This window comes from Schistocerca gregaria, chromosome 7 (assembly GCF_023897955.1).
Source record: "Schistocerca gregaria isolate iqSchGreg1 chromosome 7, iqSchGreg1.2, whole genome shotgun sequence".
Classification (NCBI taxonomy): domain Eukaryota; kingdom Metazoa; phylum Arthropoda; class Insecta; order Orthoptera; family Acrididae; genus Schistocerca; species Schistocerca gregaria.
The window spans coordinates 539,414,751-539,439,911 of record NC_064926.1 but is presented as its reverse complement, the minus strand read 5'-3'; the positions used below and the strand labels follow the sequence as shown (position 1 = coordinate 539,439,911).

At 43.5% G+C, this 25,161-nt stretch overlaps 1 protein-coding gene across 1 annotated transcript in view; it reads left to right on the top strand.

The window, feature by feature from the left end:
• LOC126282136 (box C/D snoRNA protein 1-like) overlaps positions 1–25,161 on the top strand; it is an 83,152-nt gene that overhangs the window by 42,164 nt on the left and 15,827 nt on the right. The window contains exons 4-5 of the mRNA XM_049981636.1: positions 10,342–10,520; positions 11,576–11,862. Coding sequence (XP_049837593.1) covers positions 10,342–10,520; positions 11,576–11,862 — 466 coding nt within the window. The remainder of the gene's footprint in view (positions 1–10,341; positions 10,521–11,575; positions 11,863–25,161) is intronic.

Genomic DNA, 25,161 nt, shown 5'->3' with positions numbered 1-25,161 from the left:
AGCATGCTGTACAACACGACAATCATGACCTCAGTGTGTTTCACCACACGTACCACCTAGATTCTTACCCCAGACTCCAGTTTCGCAGAACCTCGCAGGTGGGAACGAGCACTACATGTTCTTGGTTCCTGCCACCCACTTGGCCTTAATTTATGTTTATTCCTTCCGTCTCTGCATTTATTCACAGTAACTACACCGTTCTTCACTCCATTTTAGTTTCCTACATCTTTCATTTTTTGACTTTAATTTTCACTAGCCCTCTCCCTCCTCTGTTGTTTACAATGCACTTAGCTTTTCACTCTTATTAACTCGTGCACGAAGTTTTGGTAGTAATCTCTCTCTAGCATATCATCCTATCTTCCACCTTTAAGCTCTCAGGTTTTCAAATCTCATCCAGTGCAGTCCCCAACAATCAGTCTTTCGGTCTCATTCTGTCTCATAAATCTCCCCTGACCCGGAGTTCTGGGTGACTTTTCTAATCTGTACCTCATTCCTTAGACCTCTCCAGTTCTTTTCCTTCATCCCTCTTCTTTCCTCTTCAACTCTTCCGCCAGGAGGAGGAGCCACCGACTCTGAGAGTTTGTGAAAGTTAAATCTTTTTGTGTGTGTGTGTGTGTGTGTGTGTGTGTGTGTGTGTGTGTGTGTGTGTGTGTGTGTGTTTTCCCATGCTGCTGCGTGGTGAGTAGATTTTATTTTTATCTGTCTGACTTTTAAGGCATAGCTGCAGATGGTGTGATACTATGTTTTATAGGCACAGAAGAAACAAACATAAAGAGGCTGAATTTGCCCAATCATTCCACATCGGATGAATTGTAGTGAATTCAGGAGGGACAGTTTGCTCTAAAGGAGTATAATTCGTATTGTTGTTGTGGTCTTAAGTCCTGAGACGGGTTTGATGCAACTCTCCATGCTGCTCTATCCTGTGCAAGCTGCTTCAACTCCCAGTACCTACTGCAACCTACATCCTTCTGAATGTGCTTGGTGTATTCGTCTCTTGGTCTCCCTCTACGATTTTTACCCTCCACGCTGCCCTCCAATACTAAATTGGTGATCCCTTGATGTCTCAGAACATGTCCTACCAACCAATCCATTCTTCTAGTCAAGTTGTGTCACAAACTTCTCTTCTCCCCAATCCTATTCAACACCTGCTCATTAGTTATGTGATCTACCCATCTAATCTTCAGCATTCTTCTGTAGCACCACATTTCGAAAGCTTCTATTCTCTTCTTGTCTAAACTATTTATCGTCCATGTTTCACTTCCATACATGGCTACACTCCATACAAATACTTTCAGAAACGACTTCCTCACACTTAAATCTATACTCGATATTAATAAATTTCTCTTCTTCAGAAACGCTTTCCTTCCCATTGCCAGTCTACATTTTATATCCTCTCTACTTCGACAATCATCAGTTATTTTGTTCCCCAAATAGCAAAACTTCTTTACTACTTTAAGTGCCTCATTTCATAATCTAATTCTCTCAGCATCACTCGACTTAATTTGACTACATTCCATTATCCTCGTTTTGCTTTTGTTGATATTCATCTTATATCCTCCTTTCAAGACACTGTCCTTTCCGTTCAACTGCTCTTCCAAGTCCTTTGCTGTCTCTGACAAAATTACAATGTCATCGGCAAACGTCAAAGTTTTTATTTCTTCTCCATGGATTTTAATACCTACTCCGAATTTTTCTTTGGTTTTCTTCACTGCTTACTCAATATACAGATTGAATAACATCGGATAGAGGCTACAACCCTGTCTCACTCCCTTCCCAACCACTGCTTCCCTTTCATGTCCCTCAACTCTTATAACTGCCATTTGGTTGCTATACAAATTGCTAATAGCCTTTTGCTCCCTGTATTTTACCTCTGCCACCTTCAGAATTTGAAAGAGAGTATTCCAGTCAACATTGTCAAAAGCTTTCTCTAAATCTACAAATGCTAGAAACGTAGGTTTGCCTTTCCTTAATCTAGATTCTAAGATAAGCCGTAGGGTCAGTATTGCCTCACGTGTTCCAATATTTCTACAGAATCCAAACTTATCTCCCCCGAGGTCGTCTTCTACCAGTTGTTCCATTCGTCTGTAAAGAATTCGGGTTTGTATTTTGCAGCCTTGACTTAGTAAACTGATAGTTCAGTAATTTTCGCATCTGTCAATACCTGCTTTCTTTGGGATTGGGATTATTATATTCTTCTTTAAGTGTGAGGGTATTTCGCCTGTCTCGTACATCTTGCTCACCAGATGGTAGACTTTTGTCAGGACTGGCTCACCCAAGGCCGTCAGTAGTTCTAATGGAATGTTGTCTACTCCGGGGGCCTTGTTTCGACTCAGGTCTTTCAGTGCTCTGTGAAACTCTTCACGCAGTACCATACCTCCCATTTTATCTTCATCTACATTTCCATAATATTGTCCTCAAGTACATTGCCCTTGTATAGACCCACTATATACACCTTCCACCTTTCTGCTATCCCTTCTTTGCTTAGAACTTGGTTTCCATCTGAGCTCTTGATATTCATACAAGTGGTTCTCTTTTCTCCAAAGGTTTCTCTGTTTTTCCTGGCGGCAGTATGTATCTTACCCCTAGTGAGATAGGCCTCTGCATCCTTACATTTATCCTCTAGCCACTCCTGCTTAGCCATTTTGCACTTCCTGTCATTCTCATTTTTGAGACGTTTGTATTCCTTTTTGCCTGCTTCATTTACTGCATTTTTATATTTTCTTCTTTCGTCAATTAAATTGAATATTTCTTCTGTTACCCAAGAATTTCTACTAGCCCTCATCTTTTTACCTACTTGATCCTCTGCTGGCTTCACTACTTCATCCCTCAAAGCTACCCATTCTTCTTCTACTGTATTTCTTTCCCCCATTCCTGCCATTTGTTCCCTTAGCTCTCCCTGAAACTCTGTACAACATCTGGTTTAGTTAGTTTATCCAGGTCCCATCTCCTTAAATTCCCACCTTTTTGCAGTTTCTTCAGTTTTAATCTACAGTTCGAAACCAATAGACTGTGGTCAGAGTCCACCTCTTCCCCTGGAAATGTCTTACAATTTAAAACCTGGTTCCTAAATCTCTGTCTTACCATTATATAATCTATCTGATACCGTTTAGTATCTCCAGGGTTCTTCCATGTATACAACCTTCTTTCATGATTCTTGAACCAAATGTTAGCTCTGATTAAGTTATGCTCTGCACAAATTTCTAACAGGCGGCTTCCTCTTTCATTTCTTACCCCCAGTCCATATTCACCTACTATGTTTCCTTCTCTCCCTTTTCCTACTACCGAATTCCAGTCACCCACGACTATTAAATTTTCGTCTCCCTTCAGTATCTGAATAATTTCTTTTATTTCATCATATATTTCTTCAATTTCTTCGTCATCTGCAGAGATAGTTGGCATATAAACTTTTACTATTGTAGTAGGCGTGGGCTTTGTGTCTGTCTTGGCCACAATAATGCGTTCACTATGCTGTTTGTAGTAGCTTACTCGTATTCCTATTTTCCTATTCATTATTAAACCTACTCCTGCATTACCCCTACTTGACTTTGTATTTATAACTCTGTATTCGCCTGACCAAAAATCTTGTTCCTCCTGCCACCGAACTTCACTAATTCCCACTATATCTAACTTTAACCTATCCATTTCCCTTTTTAAATTTTCTAACCTTCCTGCCCGATTAAGGGATCTGACATTCCATGCTCCGATCCGTAGAATGCCAGTTTTCTTCCTCCTGATAACTCCTCTTGAGTAGTCCCTGCTCGGAGATCGGAAGGGGGGACTATTTTACCTTCAGAGTATTTTACCCAAGAGGACATCATCATCATTTAACCATACAGTAGAGCTGCATGCCCTCGGGAAAAATTACAGTTGTAGTTTCCCCTTGCTTTCAACCGTTCGCAGTACCAGCACAGTAAGGCGGTTTTGCTTAGTGTTACAAGGCCAGATCAGTCAATCATCCAGACCGTTGTCCCTGCAACTTCTGAAAAGGCTGCTGCCCCTCTTCAGGAACCACGCGTTTGTCTGGCCTCTCAACAGATACCCCTCCGTTGTGGTTTCAGCTATGGTATGGCTATCTGTATCGCCGAGGCATGCAAGCCTTTCCACCAACGGCAAGATTCATGGTTCATGAGAGGAATAATTCGTATACACAAAGCAATAATCAAGCAAAAGCAAGTTATTTTGACCAGCTCATGGCCAGGAGCTGTGCTACTACTGTACTCTTGCTGTCTGTGACTTAAATATTCCCTAATGCCCTTGCAAGAAAGAACCTCAGGGAGCTGAGCACTTCCATCTCTTGCAGCCCAATAAATAATTTTTCAGCCAATTGACCATCCATATTAACAGTTTTTGTAACAAGTGTGCCTTGTCCTCCCTTGAATATCCTCAGTTTTTCTAATGCACTTTATGATGATATTGCTGTGGCCTTATTCAAAATGTGTTCATAATTGTTTCTGTACTTTGCTGTGAATGATTTTCCATGTACCCAATTATGTTTAGTACCCGCTCCTTATACAGCGCATGTGCTTTACTACATTTCACTAGAGACAGAATTGGTGCCTCCCTGTCTGACAAGGATGATGAACTAAATTGTTTGACACCGGTTTCAATATTCCTTTCTCTGGTTAAGTATGTATTGTCATCATTGTACTCCTCATGTACATTGTCCACACAGTCGAGCATATATGACACCACACATTCCACTGACACACTTCCATAAATGCTAATATTTCATCTGCCACTCCTTTCTCACTCTGTGAAATTTTGGATTCGTTTCTAACAAGATGTCAACTTCGGCAACTGCTCTTGTAGATACAATGAAATGTTTGCTTTGTTTATAGTGGCCAAGGCTCTGCTTTGTATCAACACAATCAGCGATGTAGTATTGTTGTCAGTTAATTGGTGACCAAGCAGTTCTGTAGTCTGTAGTCTCAGTGGTGTGCTCATCATTGGATACCTCCAGTCCTGCCCCTGTTACCTTTGTAAGTCAATATTGCATGGTCACAGACGAACACGTGGGGCATCAAATGCTGTAAACATCATTGGCTGTTTGTGACCCCGCACTTGAGGGGTTTCTTGTGATTGGTGCCTACTATAAATAAAAGGACTGCCACCTCAAGTTAGATTTAATTCAAATTTTCCTAAATCTCCGTCAAAATATAATAGCCCTAAACCACACATATGATGATGTTTTGCCATGAAAAAGATGAAGTATCTAAAAGTAGAAACACTGTCCTGAAATGACGCTGCTCAGTCAATCTCTGGTTAGGGAATCAATAATGCTACCCTCACAATGCCATTGTTGCATACAGTTCAGTGCCGGAAAAGCTTTTTCCTCCAGTATGTATTTGAAATCTTTTGCCAACACTACAAATAAGTCATTCGCACACGCAAAGTCTCCTTAGCCCATGATGCACTTATCCTGTAACCTGAGCCCTAGCCTGTGGTTGTTTGGTAAGTACATTCTGAAAGACTGGTTCACAAATTTACCTCGGCAGGCATAGCTATATTTTATTTTATATTTGAACAACTTTACATTCACATTCCACACCAAAACAGTACGTCATCAGTAATCTAAGAGTCTGATGATGTGGCAATTGGAAAAGTACTGTCGCAGTTCAACCCAGTGCCTACAATGGCAGGTGTTGTTGTTGTAGTCTTCAGTCCTGAGACTGGTTTGATGCAGCTCTCCATGCTACTCTATCCTTTGCAAGATTCTGAATCTGCTTAGTGTATTCATCTCTTGGTCTCCTCCTACGGTTTTTATCCTCCACGCTGCCCTCCAATACTAAATTGGTGATCCTTTGATGCCTCAGAACATGGTCCTACCAACCGATCCCTTCTTCTAGTCAATTTGTGCCACAAACTCCTCTTCTCTCCAATCTTATTTAATACCTCCTCATTAGTTATGTGATCTACCCATCTAATCTTCAGCATTCTTCTTGTCCAAACTATTTATCGTCCATGTTTCACTTCCATACATGGCTACACTCCATACAAATACTTTCAGAAACGACTTCCTGACATTTAATTCTATACTGAATGTTAACAAATTTCTCTTCTTCAGAAACTCTTTCCTTGCCACTGCCAGTCTACATTTTATATCCTCTCTACTTCAACCATCATCAGTTATTTTGCTCCCCAAATAGCAAAACTCCTGTATTACTTAAAGTGTCTCATTTCCTAATCTAATTCCCTCAGCATCACCCGACTTTATTCGACTACATTCCATTATACTTGTTTTGTTTTTGTTGATGTTCATGTTACATCATCCTTTCAAGATACTGTCCATTCCACTCTACAGCTCTGCCAAGTCCTTTGCTGTCTCTGACAAAATTACAATGTAATCAGCGAATGTACAAGTTTTTATTTCTTCTCCATGGATTTTAATACCTACTCCGAATTTCTCTTTTGTTTCCTTTAGTGCTTGCTCAATATACAGATTGAATAACATCGGGGAGAGGCTACAACCCTGTCTCGCTCCCTTCCCAACCACTGCTTCCCTTTCATACCCCTCGACTCTTATAACTGCCATCTGGTTTCTGTACAAATTGTAAATAGCCTTTTGCTCCCTGTATTTTACCCCTACCATTGTCTGGTCTAAAGACAATGGCAGGTATAGTCATCAAAATGCTATTGGTTCTTTTGTAGCTCACTGTCCGCCCCCGGTAGCTGAGTGGTCGCGCGACTGACTGTCAATCTTAAGGGCCCGGGTTCGATTCCCGGCTGGGTCGGAGATTTTCTCCGCTCAGGGACTGGGTGTTGTGTTGTCTTGATCATCATTATTTCATCCCCATCTATGCGCAAGTCGCCGAAGTGGCGTCAACTCAAAAGACTTGCACCAGGCGAGCAGTCTACCCGATGGGAGGCCCTAGCCACACGACATCATCATTGAAGCTGCCTAGTCTGACGCCAGACTGTGCTAGGTAGTCTAAAAAGTTGAGCAGAGATGAATGAGTGATTTATGTGGTGCACAGTGGGATATATTACTCATTATTGTGGCTTAAGAGGGTCAGTTTTTATCTTTTAAAAGAAACATCATTGGCTTCATCACTAAAAATTTTTTGGAGCTGTAGAGCCAAGTTTGTGATATCTCATAAAATTTGACCAGCTTCCTGCATGCTGGAGTAGGTAGGTGGTTGCCCCACTTGTACTCTTAACATTTGTATTAGATATGTACCTGTAAGAAAAGCTTTGTTCTAGGATATTCGGGGCTACAAAAGATTAGCGACTGGCGCGTAGAACACACTTCTGAGTCACATTGAATAACCAGAAATATAAGCTGACATCAGAGTGTTAGCATGTAATCTGCGTAAATCCTCTGCCATATACGTACAGAGTATAGGTGAAATGAAATAAAAGGATGTAATCTTTGTGATTTTAATTATGTGGCAGTTCCATTACAGATATTTATATATTTCCAACCCAACCTAAGCCAAGGAAAATCCTGCCACTGACGATTAGTTTATTCTGGTGGTGGTTGTGAAATATGGTTCACATTTGATTTGGTTCGTTTTAGTATTCAGCAAGTCTGTTACTTCTTTCAAGCATTGCTGTTGTAGCTTCATGTTTAACTGAGAATCTTCACAACTGCACTAAAGTTGTGCCAACAGGGGGCCTTGTAAGTTAATGAAATGGAGCCCTCAATTGCAGTCATGGGCTAACCAATCCTTGTGTAAATATGGTAAGGAAAGTTCTGGTGAAATGTAAGTAATTTAGGAATAAAAGGGATAACTCGTCATGTAGTAGAGGTGTTAAGCTGTCGATAGGGACACAAAAAAAGTGAAAACTTTGCTAGCTTTTGGATAAATCCTTAAATACTTTGTAGACCACGCCGAAGCGTAGGGTGCACCAGAACTTCATGTTAAAAAGAATGTATCCGAATATAGGTCAGGGTGCGAATTCCTTAGTGCATGAGCCATCTGTCGCATTAAAACTAGACTCATTGCCTATGAGAACGATGTATGGGCACCTCGCTATGTATCTTTTGACTGGTGCTGCCTTCTATTGTCAATTTCTAGAATTATGTTGAAAGAAACGTTAGCAAATGTAACAGTTGCTGTCGCAAACAACAGAGCCAATGTTTTTGCATTAATATAATTTTGTATGTGTACTTGTTAGTTTTTGCAGTTTGCTTTAATTTTGCTACAAATATGTCATGTTTGTTGAGTGAGCAAGAAATTTTTAAAGCTCAAGTGGAGGAAATTGCTCAATAAGTCACCTCCCACTTTTTGGGACGGGGGGGGGGGGGGGGGGGGGATAACTATACTTGCTGTAATCATTATTTTAATATTTATAATCTATCAAAGAACTAAGGTAAATATTAAAACAAAATCTCGTGGCTTGGTCTTTTTTTAGTGTGTTACTCCTACATATGTACCAGTGAAACTTCAAATAATGGCACAAATGGCCAGTTCCCTAGGCTTGAGATATATATATATATACACACCTGTGCAGCTACATTGTGCCAGATGAACACACAATGCTGGGCTGGAATTCAGCAGGTAGACTGCCGTTAGGAGTTGTCAGTTGGGGTGGGTAGAAGCAGAAAAGAGACGGAAATTGGAAGAGGTGAGAAAGTGTGGTTGTGGCCAGATTGAGGCTCCATGTCTGTGGAAGGTGAGGTCAGCAGTTGCGTGGGATGCTGGTGAGTTAGTGCAGTGTGCCTTGATTGCAATGTGGAGGAGTGGAGTAGTAGGTGGTGCAGGAGAGAGGAAGGTCAGATTGTTGGGCAGGGGGTTTGGATGCAGTGTGTCAGCAATTGAGGCCCGGAGGATTACGGGAACAAAGGACGTAGTGCAAGGATAACTCCCATCTATGTAGCTCAGAAAATGTGATGCGGGTCCCGATGAAGCAGTTTGTGAAGCAGCCATTGGAATTGAGCATGTTGTGGTTAGCAGTGTTGTTCTGCCGCTGGCGTGCAACATCGCTCTTGGCTACAATTTGGCAGTGGCCATTCATTCTGGTGGACAGGTGGTTGGTGGTCATGCCCACATAAAATTTTGTGCAGAAACTGCAGCATGTACACCTACTTCTGATAGGAAAGGGTAATCCTCTCACAGGACTAGAGTAGGATGCTCTGGGTTGAGGCATTGCGCAGTTTTTGCATATGGGTCTTCCACAGGAATATGCTTTTCCACTGGCAAGAGGTTGAAAGTGGAAGTGGCATGGGGACAGACCAGGATGTTGTATGGTGTGCTTGTGCGGCAGAATATAATTTTAAGAGGAGCAGGAAGAATTATGGGTAGGATGCTCCTTGTTTCAGAGCATGGTGATAGATAATCGAAGCCATGGTGAAGGACATTGTTCAGTTGCTCCAAGTGATATTAGATTATGAGTGGTGTGCTCTGTTGCTACTGGTTCTGGGAAATGGTGGGAGAATTAAGGGTTTGAGGGGATATGGCACAGGACATCTGTTTGCAGAGTAGGTTTGGGGGATAGTGTCTGCCTGTGAAGAAGGCCCCACTTGTGAGACCTTTAGAAAACTGGGCAAGGGAATTCTTATTACTGTAAATATGGCATCCACAGGTAGCCTGGCTATGTGGTAAGCGAGTGCGCGCGCGTGCGTTTGTGTGTGTGTGTGTGTGTGTGTGTGTGTGTGTGTGTGTTCTAGCTCATATGGAACAGCTGACAGGCACTTGTACGAGATTGAAATTGTTGCTGCTCATTTGGATAGTGTCCCTTTTCAGAGCTAACACACAGACTCACATACATCATCCAAGCCAGGCAAAACCTCAACTGTGTATAGATCATTTACCAGTACTCCCTTTATTAGCAGGGTAAGATGGTCTATTTCTGTTTGCTACCCAGTGCTAGTGTCATCTATCTTACAACTAATCCTGGTCAAAGATGATATTCAGTAAGTTCTGCTACAGATAATGCCAACTTGTAGAATCATCCTTTAAATGCAGCAGATGTAAAGTTCTATTTCACATGGACAAATGCTTCATGGTGTATAATACACAGTTGAACTCGGTGAAATTCTTTCAGCTTGTATGAGACATTGCTATTACTTTATATGATACCAATGTGTGTAAAAAGTACAAATTTATGAAAACTAATGGTAATCATATGGCAGTGTGAATTCAGGAAAATATTAGGACAGCAGATTAACTTTGTCAGAAAGAAGTATTTAAAATCTGATCTTTTCATTATACAGTAGTTGAACGTAAGAGAAGTTTCACAACAAACATTCTATTTTCTACAACTTTGCACTTATTCTGTGGTGTAGTACATATTTTTTTCACTCCTACTAAAGATGCCCATTTGTATGCTATGTTGTGTATGTATGTCTATGTATGTATGCATGCATGCATGTATGTAGTTTCTGCATTTCCTTTACAGCACCTTTTTAAACTTAGAGCTGCAGCCACCAGGAGGGGTACTCATCTCTGTTTCTTACCTCAGTGTTTTACGCGACATAAGGAAAACACTACATTCTTTAATTGGAAAACACAACTAATAAAATGGAGAATAGACTGGATATTTCCTGAGTGTGATAATTTGAAAATATCATCAGACCAGTTAAGTATAAGTAAATTTTTGACAAAACTAAATTGAAGTACACCATCTTAAAACTAGTATGTGCACAATGTCTGTATCAAAGAAAAATTCATTTGGGGAAAATGTAAACCTTCAAGGAGCCTGAATAACTGAAAAAAAACTATTCCTTGTTTTTGGAACTGTTTGTTCCTTCCTCGGGAATGAAAGTGGGTTATTTTTTGAAGGAAGGGCTGGTCACTCAGACAGAGGTCAAGATGGGCTCACCTTTTGTGAGGATAAAGGAAGGCAAGTATAATAGGGAGGTGTTAGGGAGAAGGGGTCAGAGTTGATGCCTGGCAAGTAATGGACCAGGTTTCAGTCCAGAGATGATGTAGAGGAAGTTCGCAATTGCGCTGTTCATTCCACTTCTCACTTCTCTCCCTCTTAACCCATCTTCACTTCTCATTCATTCCTTTTATCATCTCTCTAGGTGCAGCTGTTATAGTGCTGGCCAGAGTACTGTTGTTGACTTCCAGCTATCTTTGATCATGCTTCCTCCATTTATATTTCCTTTTATTCTCAAACAGATGTGTTTTTCTTAAGCTATGGTCTGAGTGTTTGGCTTTTCTTTGCAACTTTCCTAATAAAGGAACTGATAGTTCTGAGGGTTAGAAATAGTTAATGCTATTTCCGATGTGTTTATAAGCAGTACTAGCATTTTTGTTTCCTAAAGGAAAGCACTGGCCCGCATCCTGCCTCCATGTTATTTTATCATGTATATAATAAGATTTTAATTTTTTTGCTTTATATTAAAAAGCTGGATTTTATTAAAAATTCATTAAAACACATGAAGATATACCACAGATGTGAACAGTATTTCTTGTGATGTGATAGATACAATAGGTTTTGAGCTGATACACACAGGAGGATATTTAGAATGGTACCACTACTATAGTTTTTTCTTGTATCATTTTGAAGAAGTAAACATATCACACTATGGATTATATTATATGTCATTTATTTTAACTCTCTTTTCTTTGTGTTTATTTGAAAGAATTTTTCCAAAAAAAAAATGTATATATATTTGGGTTTTTAGGTGCCTTGAGACTGAACTTCTGTCACACTTCACTAGTAGCTTCTTGGTACGTGACAACACTCCACTGTCGGATCAACAGAAACTGCAGTCTTATTATGCAATAGGACTTCCAGGGCTGTTGTTACTTCTAAAGGCAGAGCTGTGTCGTAAGAAGGAAACCCAGTTCTTTGAACTTGACCCGCATGAAAGTTTGAGAGAAAATTTGAAGGGGAAGACTGTTATTGAGTATCCAACAATATATGTTGTGAAGAGGCACAACAAACACATGTTCAACATTGTGGATATAGGTAAGATAAGATAACATTATATGTGATATGTGTGTTAACATAAGAGTGTAGACAGAATACCATAAAAGTTATTTGAAGTTGTAAAATGACTAAAGGCAATAACTCACCAAATGGGTATATGTGTTGAGTCACCGATAGGTCTGTTCATTTCATTTATTTATCCAGGTATCATATTACAATGACACTAGATTTGTCGTCATAATACAATGAAAACAAAAGCTCAAAAATGTATACACACATAGAATATGTAAGTATGTTTTATGAGGATAGGATAGTTGGTCAGCTGTGGCCTGGCATTTGCCTGAATTATTTGGGAAAACTGGAATTAGGATGATCAGACAGAGAAAAAACTCTATCCTCTTGAGCATGAGGTCAGCATCTTAACAACTGCACTGTTTCACTGGTTGGTATCTACAGCTACATGATTATTCTGCATTTCACACTTAAGTGGCTGGCAGGGAGTTCTTTGAACCACCTTCAGACTTTGTCAGTCCACTCTCTTAAAGTGCATGAGGAAAATGAACACTTTAAATCTTTGAGTATGAACTCTGATCTCTGTTGCTGTATTACGATGATTAGTTCTCCCTATGTAGGTTGGTGACAGTAAAATATATGTACATTCAGAGGAGAAAGTTGGTGATTGAAATGTTGTGAAAACATCTCACCACAACAAAAAACGCCTTTGTTTTAATGATTGCCATCCCAACTTGCTTATCATATCCATGACACCCTCTTTCCTATTAATACAAAATGAGCTGCCCTTTTTGGACTTTTTCAGTGTCCCTCATAAATTGTATCTGTTAAGGATCTTATACTGCACAGGAATACTTTAGCAGAGGACGGACAAGCGAAGTGTAGACAGTCTCTATAGTAGATCTTCTAAGTGTTCTGCCACTAAAACACAGTCTTCGGTTTGCTGTCCCCACAACATTATCTATGTGATTGTTCAAATTTAAATTGTTCATAATTGTAATTCCTAGATATTTTGTTGAGTTTATGGCCTTTAAAGTAATGTGGTTTTCGTGTAACTGCCACGCAGGGTAGCTGTGTGGTCTGGGGAGTCTTGCCACGGTTCTCATGGCTCTCCCTGTCAGAAGTTCAAGTCCTCCCTTGGGCACGGGTGTGTGTGTTGTCCTTAGCATAAGTTAGTTTAACTTGTATTAAGTAGTGTGTAAGCTCAGCAGTTTGGTCCCATAGAACTTACCACAAATTTCCAATTCCCAAATTTATCATGTAACTGAAATTTAATGGATTTCTTTTCATACTCTTGTGAATTACCTTACACTTAATCTAATTCAAATACAGATATTTTTGTCTTAATCATTTTGCCATTGGTTTTGATCTTCTGATGACTTCACTATACAGTAAATGACTGCATCATCTGCAAACAGTTGATGAAGGCTGCTCAAATTGTGTTGTCAATTGTTTATGCAGAGAGAAATATCATCAATATAAATAAAATATAGATTGCTATTCACTATAAGATGATAGATGTTTCAGAGTGGCACAACAAAAAGGCAGTTACCCATTAGACTTTGGCCAAAGCGTTCTTCAGAAAGGGAAACGCACGCAATATTCACACAAGCAAGAACACCTCACAAGCATGTGACCACCATCTCTGGCAGCTCAGATCAGAATGTAGCTGTTACATAGAACAGAAGCAGCAATCTCGAGGGGGGGGGGGGGGGAGGGGCAGGGGAGGAGCACTGTCTGGTGGAGCATGCTGGGACTAGACAACCACCAAAATTGCAGCATCCAGAGGCTGAGTGTCGTGTCGGTCCGGAGGGGTGGAGGGGGGGGGGGGGGGGGGCAAAAAGAAGAGGAGCGGGGAAGGGGAGAGACGAGCAGATGGATTGGCAGAGGTCAGCACACAAAGAGGGTGGGGGATGAGAATAGGGTAGAGATGATTATTTAGAGGGGGTGCAAGCTGTTGGGTGGTGGGTGTGGGGGCAGTAGGTTGCCACAGCTTGAAGCTAGAATAATTTAGGTAGCAGAGATTGTGCTCTGAGGGTAGCTTCCATCAATGTGGTTCAGGAAAATTATTGGTAGAGTAGAGGGTACAGATGGCTGCAGCCATTGAAATCAAGCATGTTGTGTTCAGCTGTGTGTTGTACTAAAGGGTAATCTACCTTGCTCTTGGCCACAGTTTATCAGTGGCCATTCAATCTTGTGGACAGCTGGTTGGTAGTTATATCAATATAAAAGGCAGCGCAATGATTCCAGTGGAGCTGGTATATGACACATTCACAGGTGGCCTATCCTCTGATGGGGTACGAAATGACTGCGACAGGACTGGAGTAGGAAGTACTGGATGGGTGGTTTGAGTGGGTCTTGCACCTGGGTCTTCACAGGTGGCCCGTCCTCGAATAGGTAGGAAAAGCCTATGGCTGGTCTGGAGTAAGGTGGGTGGTGTGAGCAGGTCTTGGTTCCTATGCCAAAGGGTAGGGATTGGGTGTGGCCTAGGGATGGACTATGATGTTGTGAAGCTTGCATGAGTGATGGAACACTATTTCAAGAGATCTGGGAAGGATCTTGTGTAGGATATCCTTTATTTCAGGGCATGATGATAGATAATCAAAATCCTGACGAAGGCTATGGTTCAGTTGTTCCAGTCCAGAATGATATTATGTAACAAAGGTGGCACTCCTCTGTGGCTAGTTCTGGGGGTAGTGGAAGGATCGGGAGTGTGCAGGGAAACTGCATGGGAGATCGGTTTGCAAACTAGATCTCGTGAATAGTGCCTGTTAGTGAAGACGTTGGTATGACCCTCAACACACTGGACAAGGGAGTTCTTTTCACTGCTGATATGCTATCCCCAGGTGACCAGGCTGTATGGGAGGGATTTTTTTGTGTGGAAGGGATGTCGGCTGTCAAAATGCAATTACTGTTAGTAGTTGATGGGTTTAATGTAGACAGAGGAATGGATGGAGCCATCAGAGAAGAGGAGGCCATTGTCCAGGAAGGTGGCATATGGGTTGAGGAGGACCAGGTGAACTGTATGTGAGAGAAGGTTTTGAGGTTGTGAAGGAATTAGGATAGGGTGTCTTGGCCCTGGATCTAGATTGCGGTAGATGAGGTATGGGAGTGTGCGTGGGTTGGGAAAATATCCCCAAAACTCCCACCAACACTCCAGCAACTCCTGAGCCAAAACGTTCCCATAAGGCTGTTGTTAACTTTTCCGCCAAAATCTTCAGCCCCACAGAAGTTTGTCCTATCCAGTAGCCTCAACTCACCTTTAGCCCTACATCCAAATTTCACCATGGTGGACTTGTCAAAGACCTACTCTCCTTCCAATCCCTGCAATGGCAACATTTCTTTGCTGCCAATGCGTCCAGCTAAAACCTAATCCCAACATTGAACTGTGCTCTCACAGTTACTATCACAATCCAACTTCGATCCTCCGCGCTTTGACCTAACTATTTGCTGGTCACCTCCTTATCTCCAACTTGACATAACCATCGTTCTCCAGGATACCAACCTTCCAGTAAAAGAAACGACAACCATAAATATCCTCAAAACAAATCCAGATGTAATTATCATATCTGCAGACAAAGGTTCCACCTCTGGTGTTACGAACCATAGTGACTACCCAGCAGAAGGCCTCTGCCAATTATCTGATTCCTCCACCAATAAACTCAGCAAGAGTGATCCTATCCCATAAGGCTAACGTAAACTCCAATCCTGTGCTTAAAGCGTTAGGCCATTTCCAGAACCTATCCCCTGAATCCATTTCCATCCTTAACCCTACAACACCCCATACACACCCGATTTACATGCTTCCTAAAATCCACAAACCCAACAATCCTGCATGGCACATTGTAGCCAGTTTTTGTCCCCCCCCCCCCCCCCCCCCCCCCCCCCCCCACTGAAAGACTTTCGGCCCTCATTGGCCAGCCTGTAATATAGCCTCCAACATCAAAGATACCAACCACTTCCTTCACAACTATCCACCATCCCCACTCCTTTATCTCCTGGATCCCTACTCATCACTGTTGATGCTACTTACCTGTACATCAACATCCCTAATGCCTATTGAAAAATACCTTTCCCAACATCCTTCAGAGTCCAAACCCACTGCCTCATTCCTCATGCACCTCACTGACTTTATCCTAACTCACAACTACTACTCCTTTGAAGGAATGATATATAAACAATTCCACACCACAGCCAGGAGCACCTGCATGTCACCCTCCTGTGCCAACGTGTTTATTGGCCACCATCTAGAGAGATCTTCCTAGGCTACCAAAAAGGCAAATCTTTAGTCTGGTTCAGGTTCATTGATGATATCCTCAAGACCTGATCTCAGGGCCAAGACACCCTGCCACCCTGCCCTTATTCCTTCACAACCTCAACACCACTCCCCTTCACTTCACCTTGTTCTCCTAAACACAGCATACCACCTTTGTGGACGTTGACTCTGAGGGGACCATCCACATTAAACACCCCAACCACTAACAACACGTGCATTTTGACAGCTTCTATCCAATCCACATCAAGAAATTAATCCCACACAGCCTGGCCATCTGGAGCGGTGTATCTGCAGTGACAAGAACTCCCTTGCCAGTATGCTGAAAGTTTCACCAAGGCCTTCACAGAGAGGCACTATCCCCCAGACCTAGTCTGCAAACAAATTTTCAACCTGTTTTCTCCCATACACTCCCAACCCTCCCACTACTCCCAAGAAACAGCTTCAAAGGAGTGTCCCCTCTGTCACCCACTACAGCTCTTAACTGAAACAATTGAACCACACCCGTCATTAGGCTTGTGATTACCTATCATCATGCCCCACCCAAGATCTCCTCCCCCCCACCCTCCTAAAGTGGTGTTCCGTTGCCACCCAAGCTCCACAACGTCATAGTTCATCCCTATGCCATTCCCAATCCCAACCCCTTGCCTCAGTGATCATATCCCTGTGGAAGTCCCAGGTGCAAGACCTGCCCAATCTACCCATCCAGCACATCCAACTCCAGTCCTGTCACGTGCTTATCTTACCACAGCAGAGGCCAGGCCACCTGTGAAAGCAGCTATGTCATATACCAGCTCATTTGTAATCATTGCGCAGTTCTTCAAATTGGTATGACTATTACCCAACTATCCACAGGATGAACAGCCGCACCCAAACTGTGGTGAAGAGCAAAGTAGACCACCCTGCACCACAACATGTAGCTGTACATAACATACCTGATTATAGTGGCTGCTTCGTTACCCAAGCTATTTGGATCCTCCCTTCCACCACCACTTTTTCTGGACTACGCACCCTTACAACACATTCTTTGCTCTTGAAATTATGCTCGCCTCAACCTACGGCAACTTACTGTACCCACATCCCCTCCACCCACCAGCTGCCACCACCTGTATCTTATCTTCTCTCTGTTCTTGTTCCATACCCTCTTTTTGTTCCACTGTTAGCCACTGCTCCTGCCCATCTTCTCCTTCAACACCCCCCCCCCCCCCCCCCCCGTTCTCTTCAGTGCCAAAAATGTCTTTTGTTTGGCTTGCTAACTTCAATTTATCATTTTTTTAGAAACACACATTTTTACTGGTAATGAGCATTTGAACAAGTGGTAACCATTGGAGCCACAGGTGTCAATGCATTCGTGCATTTTAGTGCATGCAAGTGTCCGAATTTGCACGCATGATGAACTAATTGGCTATCTTCAACACTAAATGACTCGGAAATTAATTTTTTTCATAGCAATTATTTGTCATCACAATGTCCCTTGCACCACGGTTACAAGATTTTCAGACTATTTCTGACCACCCTATATAGATTAGGGACAGCAAAGACCTTGTAACACTTTGTTGGGGAATGACATATCAATTCTATTTCACTCAATTTTGCACTGATAACTGCATAGTTTCTAGCAGGAAACCATGAATCCTATTGTAGAATTTTCTTCTGTTCATATACAATATGCACAAGATAAGTTATAGGCGAAATTTCCTCAGACTTCAAGAAGAATATAATAATTCCAATCCCAAAGAAAGCAGGCGTTGAAAGATGTGAAATTAACTGACCTATCAGTTTAATAAGTCACAGTTGCAAAATACTAATACGAATTCTTTACAGACGAATAGAAAAACTGGTAGAAGCTGACCTCGGGGAAGATCAGTTTGGATTCCATAGAAATGTTGGAACACGTGAGGCAATACTGATCCTACGACTTATCTTAGAAGAAAGATTAAGGAAAGGCAAACCTACATTTCTAGCATTAGTAGACTTAGAGAAAGCTTTTGACAATGTTGACTGGAATACTCTCTTTCAAATTCTAAAGGTGGCAGGGGTAAAATACAGGGAGCGAAAGGTTATTTACAATTTGTACAGAAAGCAGATGGCAGTTATAAGAGTCGAGGGACATGAAAGGAAAGCAGTGGTTGGAAAGGGAGTGAGACAGGGTTGTAGCCTCTCCCCGATGCTATTCAATCTGTATATTGAGCAAGCAGTAAAGGAAACAAAAGAAAAATTCGGAGTAGGTATTAAAGGTGTTAAAGTCCATGGAGAAGAAATAAAAACTTTGATGTTCGCCGATGACATTGTAATTCTGTCAGAGACAGCAAAGGACTTGGGAGAGCAGTTGAACGAAATGGACAGTGTCTTGAAAGGAGGGTATAAGATGAACATTAACAAAAGCAAAACGAGGATAATGGAATGTAGTCAAATTAAGTTGGGTGATGCTGAGGGAATTAGATTAGAGAATGAGACACTTAAAGTAGTAAAGGAGTTTTGCTATTTGGGGAGCAAAATAAATGACGATGGTCGAAGTGGAGAGGATATAAAATGTAGACTGGCAATGGAAGGAAAGCGTTTCTGAAGAAGAGAAATTTGTTAACATCGAGTAGATTTAAGTGTCAGGAAGCAGTTTCTGAAAGTATTTGTATGGAGTGTAGCCCTGTATGGAAGTGAAACATGGACGATAAATAGTTTGGACAAGAAGAGAATAGAAGCTTTCGAAATGTGGTGATACAGAAGAATGCTGAAGATTAGATGGGTAGATCACATAACTAATGAGGTGGTCTTGAATAGAATTGGGGAGAAGAGGAGTTTGTGGCACAACTTGACAAGAAGAAGGGACCGGTTGGTAGGACATGTTCTGAGGCATCAAGGGATCACCAATTTAGTACTGGAGGGCAGTGTGGAGGGTAAAAATCGTAGAGGGAGACCAAGAGATGAATACACTAAGCAGATTCAGAAGGATGTAGGCTGCAGTAGGTACTGGGAGATGAAGAAGCTTGCACAGGCTAGGGTAACATGGAGAGCTGCATCAAACAAGTCTCAGCACTGAAGTCCACAACAACAACAATAAGAAGCTACAGTTTGGAAAATAGTTTTGCAGTGCTTCTTCCCATCTCCCTACACTGACACTGCACACACTACGAGTGGTTACTCGTCGTGCACATACCCGTGTACTCCCTTTAGTCTACGTAGGAAACTAAGCTAGCATCCACCTGCAAAGAGTGAGATGTTTAAATCTGGAAAAGACAATAAATTACTTTCATACCCTATCGATCTTAGCAAATGATTTTCATTTTAAAGTACTACAGCACTGTAATGTGACAATATGTACTTAACCCTCCCAACAGGAATGAAACTGGCCTGTAGTTTTCAGGACTACTGCATTGCCTCTCTTTAGTAAGGGCACAACTCATGCATGATTTAGATTCTCAGGAAAAGTAGCTGGACTACAGGACTCATTTATTATGTTCATTCGTGGGGACATATGCTCTCTATGCACGTGTTCAGAACAGACTGGAAACTAAATTTTACCTGCTGACTTCTTAATTTCTGTGTTGTCTTTCTGCCTTCTAGACTTGTTTCGGCAAAATCATTGTACTTGCCGTGTAAGTCATTGTGAGTGCAACAATTTGTTTTAGAAAGTTTTGTTGCAACTGCTCCATTGTACCAGAGAAATAGTCATTTACAAAATTTGTCAATTCGTGAGGATTTGCTATCATTCTACCTCCACCATTGTTTTGCATGCTGTTATACTTGAGCCTGCCTTTCCCAGTTTGTTATTGTATGGCATCCCACACTATTTTGCTTTGGCCCCCCTGCAGGTCTGAGAGTTTGAATAGGCCCGAGGTATTCCTGCCTGTCGTACAAGGTAACTAAAAGGAGTCTCACACGTTTCAGGCTTTATGTGATGGTCCCCTGTATGGTTTGATCTCCATTCTTCAAAATGTTCCTGAAGAGCGAGCCAATTGGGGAAAGGCGTCTTACAAGGTGCATCATGTCCATTGTGCATTGAGATCTTTAGCCAACTTTCTCGTCGGCGCATTGCAGTCCTGCTCATTCTCAAATTGTAGGGCAAGGACATGTTCCTGGGTGCGTTTTCCACCATGCACTACGCAGTGTTGATTTCTGTGTCAACGATGACCATGGACTTCTTTGGATGGTAGCCAGTCCATTCTAGTGGGGCCACAATATACCCTGTTGGTTGTAGCACCCTGACCACACAGGGATCACTCTGCTGATGCCTGCGCTGTTAACTCCCCATGTATGCCAAGGGGTAGATGCATATCCCCCTGGGGCATTGGAACTCCCAACAATGGCCATCCTGCCAGGTGGCCTTTGCTGCGGCTGGGTGGTGCCCATGGGGAGGGCCCATGGTCAGAGCGGGTGGAATCAGGGCAGATGACAACGCGATGAAGCGTAATCCATCTCTTGATAGTGGAGAAACACCAGCAGATTCTAAGCGATCACGAGCTCAATTCAGTGCACAGAAGTACGACCCCAAATCGTTCCCCTCCCAGGCCACACCATGGGAGGAACATCAGGCTAAGGATGGCAGTGGATCTTATTCGCCCCGGTACCTTGTATGTTAAAGAGCTGATGGGGAATCTTTCATGACAATGAAGCCTTAGTTTTTTGTTGAGCATTTAGAGAAGAAGTTCTGGGAGGTGGAGGGCTTGTCCAGCTAGAATGCAAGCTGGGTCAATCTTGATAAAAACAGCATCTTCTGCCAATCACGGGAATTACTCGCTTGTGTCAAGCGGGGGGTTGTTTCTGTAACCGTCCCACCCCATAAGAGCTTAAATATAGTCCAGGGTATCATATTTCACAGAGACCTTCTTTTGCAGTCCGATGATGAGCTACGCGCCAATTTAGAGCGGCGAGGTGTACATTTCGTCCGGCGTGTTCACCGGGGTCCAAAGGATAATCAGGTTGCCACTGGTGCCTTCATCTTGACGTTTGAGGGTGATACATTGCCCAAGAATGTCAAGGTGATGGTCTACTACTGTCATTTCAAGCCATGTATCCCTCACCCAATGCAGTGCTTTAAGTGCTGTAAATTCGGCCATATGTCTTCCCACTGTACTTCCAGCGTCACATGCTGAGATTGCGGACGACCATCACATCTCAATATTCCATGTGCCCCGCCTCCCATCTGTGTCAACTGCAGAGAGCACCATTCGCCTTGCTCGCCTGACTGCAGGATTCTTCAGAAACAAAGGAAAATCATGGAGTCTAAGACCCTGGACAGACTGACATACGCTGAGGCTAAGAGAAAATTTGAACACCTGCATCCTGTGCGTATGACATCATCTTACGCTGCTGCTCTGAAAACCCAGGTCACCTCTCAGTGATCGAAGACTACACCTGCCCACTTAATGGTGGGGGCATTTCCCTCTCTGTTGCTCCTGCACCACCTACTTCGGGAGCAACACACCCCCCCCCCCCCCCCCTCCCCATCCATCAGAGAAGCGTAAGTCTTCTTGTGGGAAAGATGACACTCATCATTGGCTGAAGAGCCCAAAATCAGCTGGTCGTAGGGCTTAGTGAAGACCTCCCAGCAAGGGAAACGCAAGGAGCAGCGAGAGAAATCCAAAAAGAAAACCTCTAAGACCAAGGAAATTGCGGTGGCACCCACGCCACCACTACCTACAAGCTCTGTGGCTGAGGATGGGATGGAGATTTTGGCGTCTGCTGAGGACCTAGATCACGCCAGAACCCAAGACACAATGGATATAGACTGCTCAGGCAATAAATCAGTGGCAGCAGGTGACACTGAAGTGTAAACAGCCTCATTAAATGTTTCGTGCCTTCCCAGTCTCACGATGTCATCCTCCAGTGGAATTGCGGAAACCTGGTTGCCAGCAATGCGGACACCTGCCCTCCGCAGCTATAAAGGATATTACAGGAACCATAGTGACTATAATAGTGTGTCAGGTGAAGTTTGCGTTTATGTCCTAAACTCGGTCTGTAGTGAACATGTGCTCCTTTAAACCCCTCTTGAAGCTGTGGCTGTCAGAATAAGGACGGTGCCGGAAATAACTGTCTGCAATGTATATCTTCCTCCAGATGGCGCAGTACCCCTGAATGTATTAGCTGCAGTGATTGATCTACTCGCTAAACCTTTCCTACTTCTGGAGGATTTCAATGCCCATAACCCCTTGTTGGGTGGTACCATGCTTACTGGCCGAGGTAGAGATGTCGAAAGTTTACTGTCGCAATTCGACCTCCACCTCTTTAATACTGGGGCCACAACTCATTTCATTGTGGCTCATGGTAGTTACTCGGCCATTGATTTATCAATTTGCAGCCCAGGACTTCTCCCATCTATCCACTGGAGAGCACATGACGACCTGTGTGGTAGTGACCACTTCCCCATCTTCCTGTTACTGCCCCAGCGTCAGGCGCATGGATGCCTGCCCAGATGGGCTTTGAACAAGGCGGACTGGGGAACTTTCACCTCTGCTGTTACCGCTGGATATACCCCACATGGTAACATAAATGTGATGGTTGAGCAGGTTACTAGCACAATTGTGAAAATGTGATCCCTCGCTCTTTAGGGTGCCCGAGGTGTAAGGCAGTCCCTTGGTGGTCACCGGAAGTCGCTGAAGCAATTAAGGAGCATCGGTGAGCCCTACAGTGGCATAAGCGGCACTCTTCCTTGGAGCACTTCACAGCCTTTAACTGGCTCTGTGCCCGTGTTCGCTACATTATCGAGCAACAGAAGGAGAAGTGTTGGGAGAGAGATGTCGCTACCATTAGGTGCCACACATCTTCCCAAGTCTGGGCAAAGATCAAACATCTTTTCGGGTACCAGGCCCCAACAGCTGTCCCCAGTGTTACCATAAATGGTGATATCTGTACCAACGCAAATGCGATTGCCGAGCACTTTGCTCAAGCCTCTGCGTCGGAGAATTGCCCCCCAGCCTTCCACACACTCAAATGTCGGCTGGAAGGGAACATCCTCTCATTCACTGCATGCTGCAGTGAATCCTATAATGCCCCAGTTACAGAGTGGGAGCTCCTCAGTGCCCTTGCACGATGCCCTGACACAGCTCCTGGGCCAGACCGGATCCGTGGTCAGATCTCATCTGACTAGAAGCGATATCTTCTCGTCAACTTCAATTGGATCTGGTGCAATGGCGTCTTTCCATCACAATGGCGGGAGAGCACCATCATTCCGGTGCTCAAATCCAAAAACCCATTTGATATGGATAGCTATCAGCCTCACCAATGTTCTTTGTAAGCAGCTGGAACATATGGTATGTCGGCGATTGGGTTGGGTCCTGCAGTCACGTGGTTTCTCGCTCCATGTCAGGGAGGCTACTGCCAGGGTCGTTATACCACAGATAATCTTGTGTCCATCAAGTCTGCCATCCGAACAGCCTTTTACAGACGGCAACACCTGATTGCCATCTTTTTTTTTTACTTAAGTGAAGCATACAACTTGGCGACATCATACCCTTGTCACATTGTATGAGTGGGGTCTCTGGAGACACTTAAGATTTTTATTCACTACTTCCTGTCGCTCCATACTTTCTGTTTCCAAGTTGGTGACTCCCATAGTTCCATCCATATCCAGGAGAATGGAGTCCTGCAGGGTTCTGTAGTGGGTGTCTCTCTATTTTTAGTGGCCATTAATGGCCTAGCAGCAGCTGTTGGGCCCTCCATCTCACCTTCTCTGTATGCAGATGACTTCTGCATCTTCTACTGCTGCTCCAGTACTGTTGTTACTGAGCGGCACCTCCCAGGAGCCATCCATAAGGCGCTAGCCCACGGCTTCCAGTTTTCAGCCCCAAAGTCGTGTGTCATGCATTTTCTGTCACTGTCGTACCGTTCATCCAGAACCCGCACTTAAATGATGATGCACTCACTGTAGTGGAGACATATCAATTCCTAGGACTGGTTTTCGACGCTCAATTGACTTGGCTCTCTAATCTTAGTCAGCTTAAGCAGAAGTTCTGGAAGCACCTCAATGCCCTCCGTTGCCTGAGCAGCACCAATTGGGGTGCAGATCGCTCTAAACTGTTGCAGCTCTACAGAGCCCTTCTCCAATACCAAATTGACTATGGGAGTATGGTTTATGGTTTGGCAGCACCTTCAGCATTGCATTTACTCGACCCTATACACCACTGTTGGGTTCCATTAGCGACAGGAGCTTTTAGGACGAGTCCGGTGACCAGCATACTGGTGGAGGCTAGTGTCCCTCCACTGCAGATCAGACATGTGCAACTGCTCGCCAGCTACGCAGCACACATTCATAGTTCCCCTGAGCATCCGAATTATCATCTCCTTTTCCTGCCCGCGCAGTCCATCTCCCCCATCGGCGGCCCAGATCGGGGCTAACAATTGTGGTTTGCGTGCGGTCCCTTTTGTCGGAACTGGAGTCCTTCGCTTTACCACCTCTACTTGTGGTCCATTCACGTATGCCTCAGCCGCAGCTTCGTCTGAACCTTTTGCATGGCCCTAAGGACTCCATTAACCCCGCCGCTCGCCACTGTCACTTCCTCTCGATTCTTGACGTGTTCTGGGGCTCTGAAGCGGTTTACACTGATAGCTTATTGGCTGATGGTCACGTAGGCTTCGCATATGTTCATGGAGGACATATTTAGCAGCACTCCTTGCCAGTTGGCTGCAGTGATTTCACTGCAGAGCTGGCGGCCATATCGTGTGCTCTTCAGTACATCTGCTCATGCTCTGGTGAGTCGTTTCTCCTGTGTACTGACTCATTGAGCAGCCTACAAGCTATTGACCAGTGCTACCCTCGCCACCCTCTGGTAGCGTCAATTCAGGAGTCCGTCAATGCCCTGGAAAGGTCCTGCCATTCCGTGGTCTTGGTGTGGACCACAGGACGCATCAGAATCCCCAGCAACGAACTTGCCAACAGGCTGGCCAAACTGGTGACACGGAAACCACTTCTGGAGATAGGCATTCCTGAAGCTGACCTGCGTTCTGTCTTGCACAGCAGGGTTTTCCGTCTTTGGGAGACGGAATGGCTTAACAGCATGCACAACAAACTGTGTGTCATTAAGGAGACTGTGAATGTGTGGAAGTCCATGCAGGCCTCT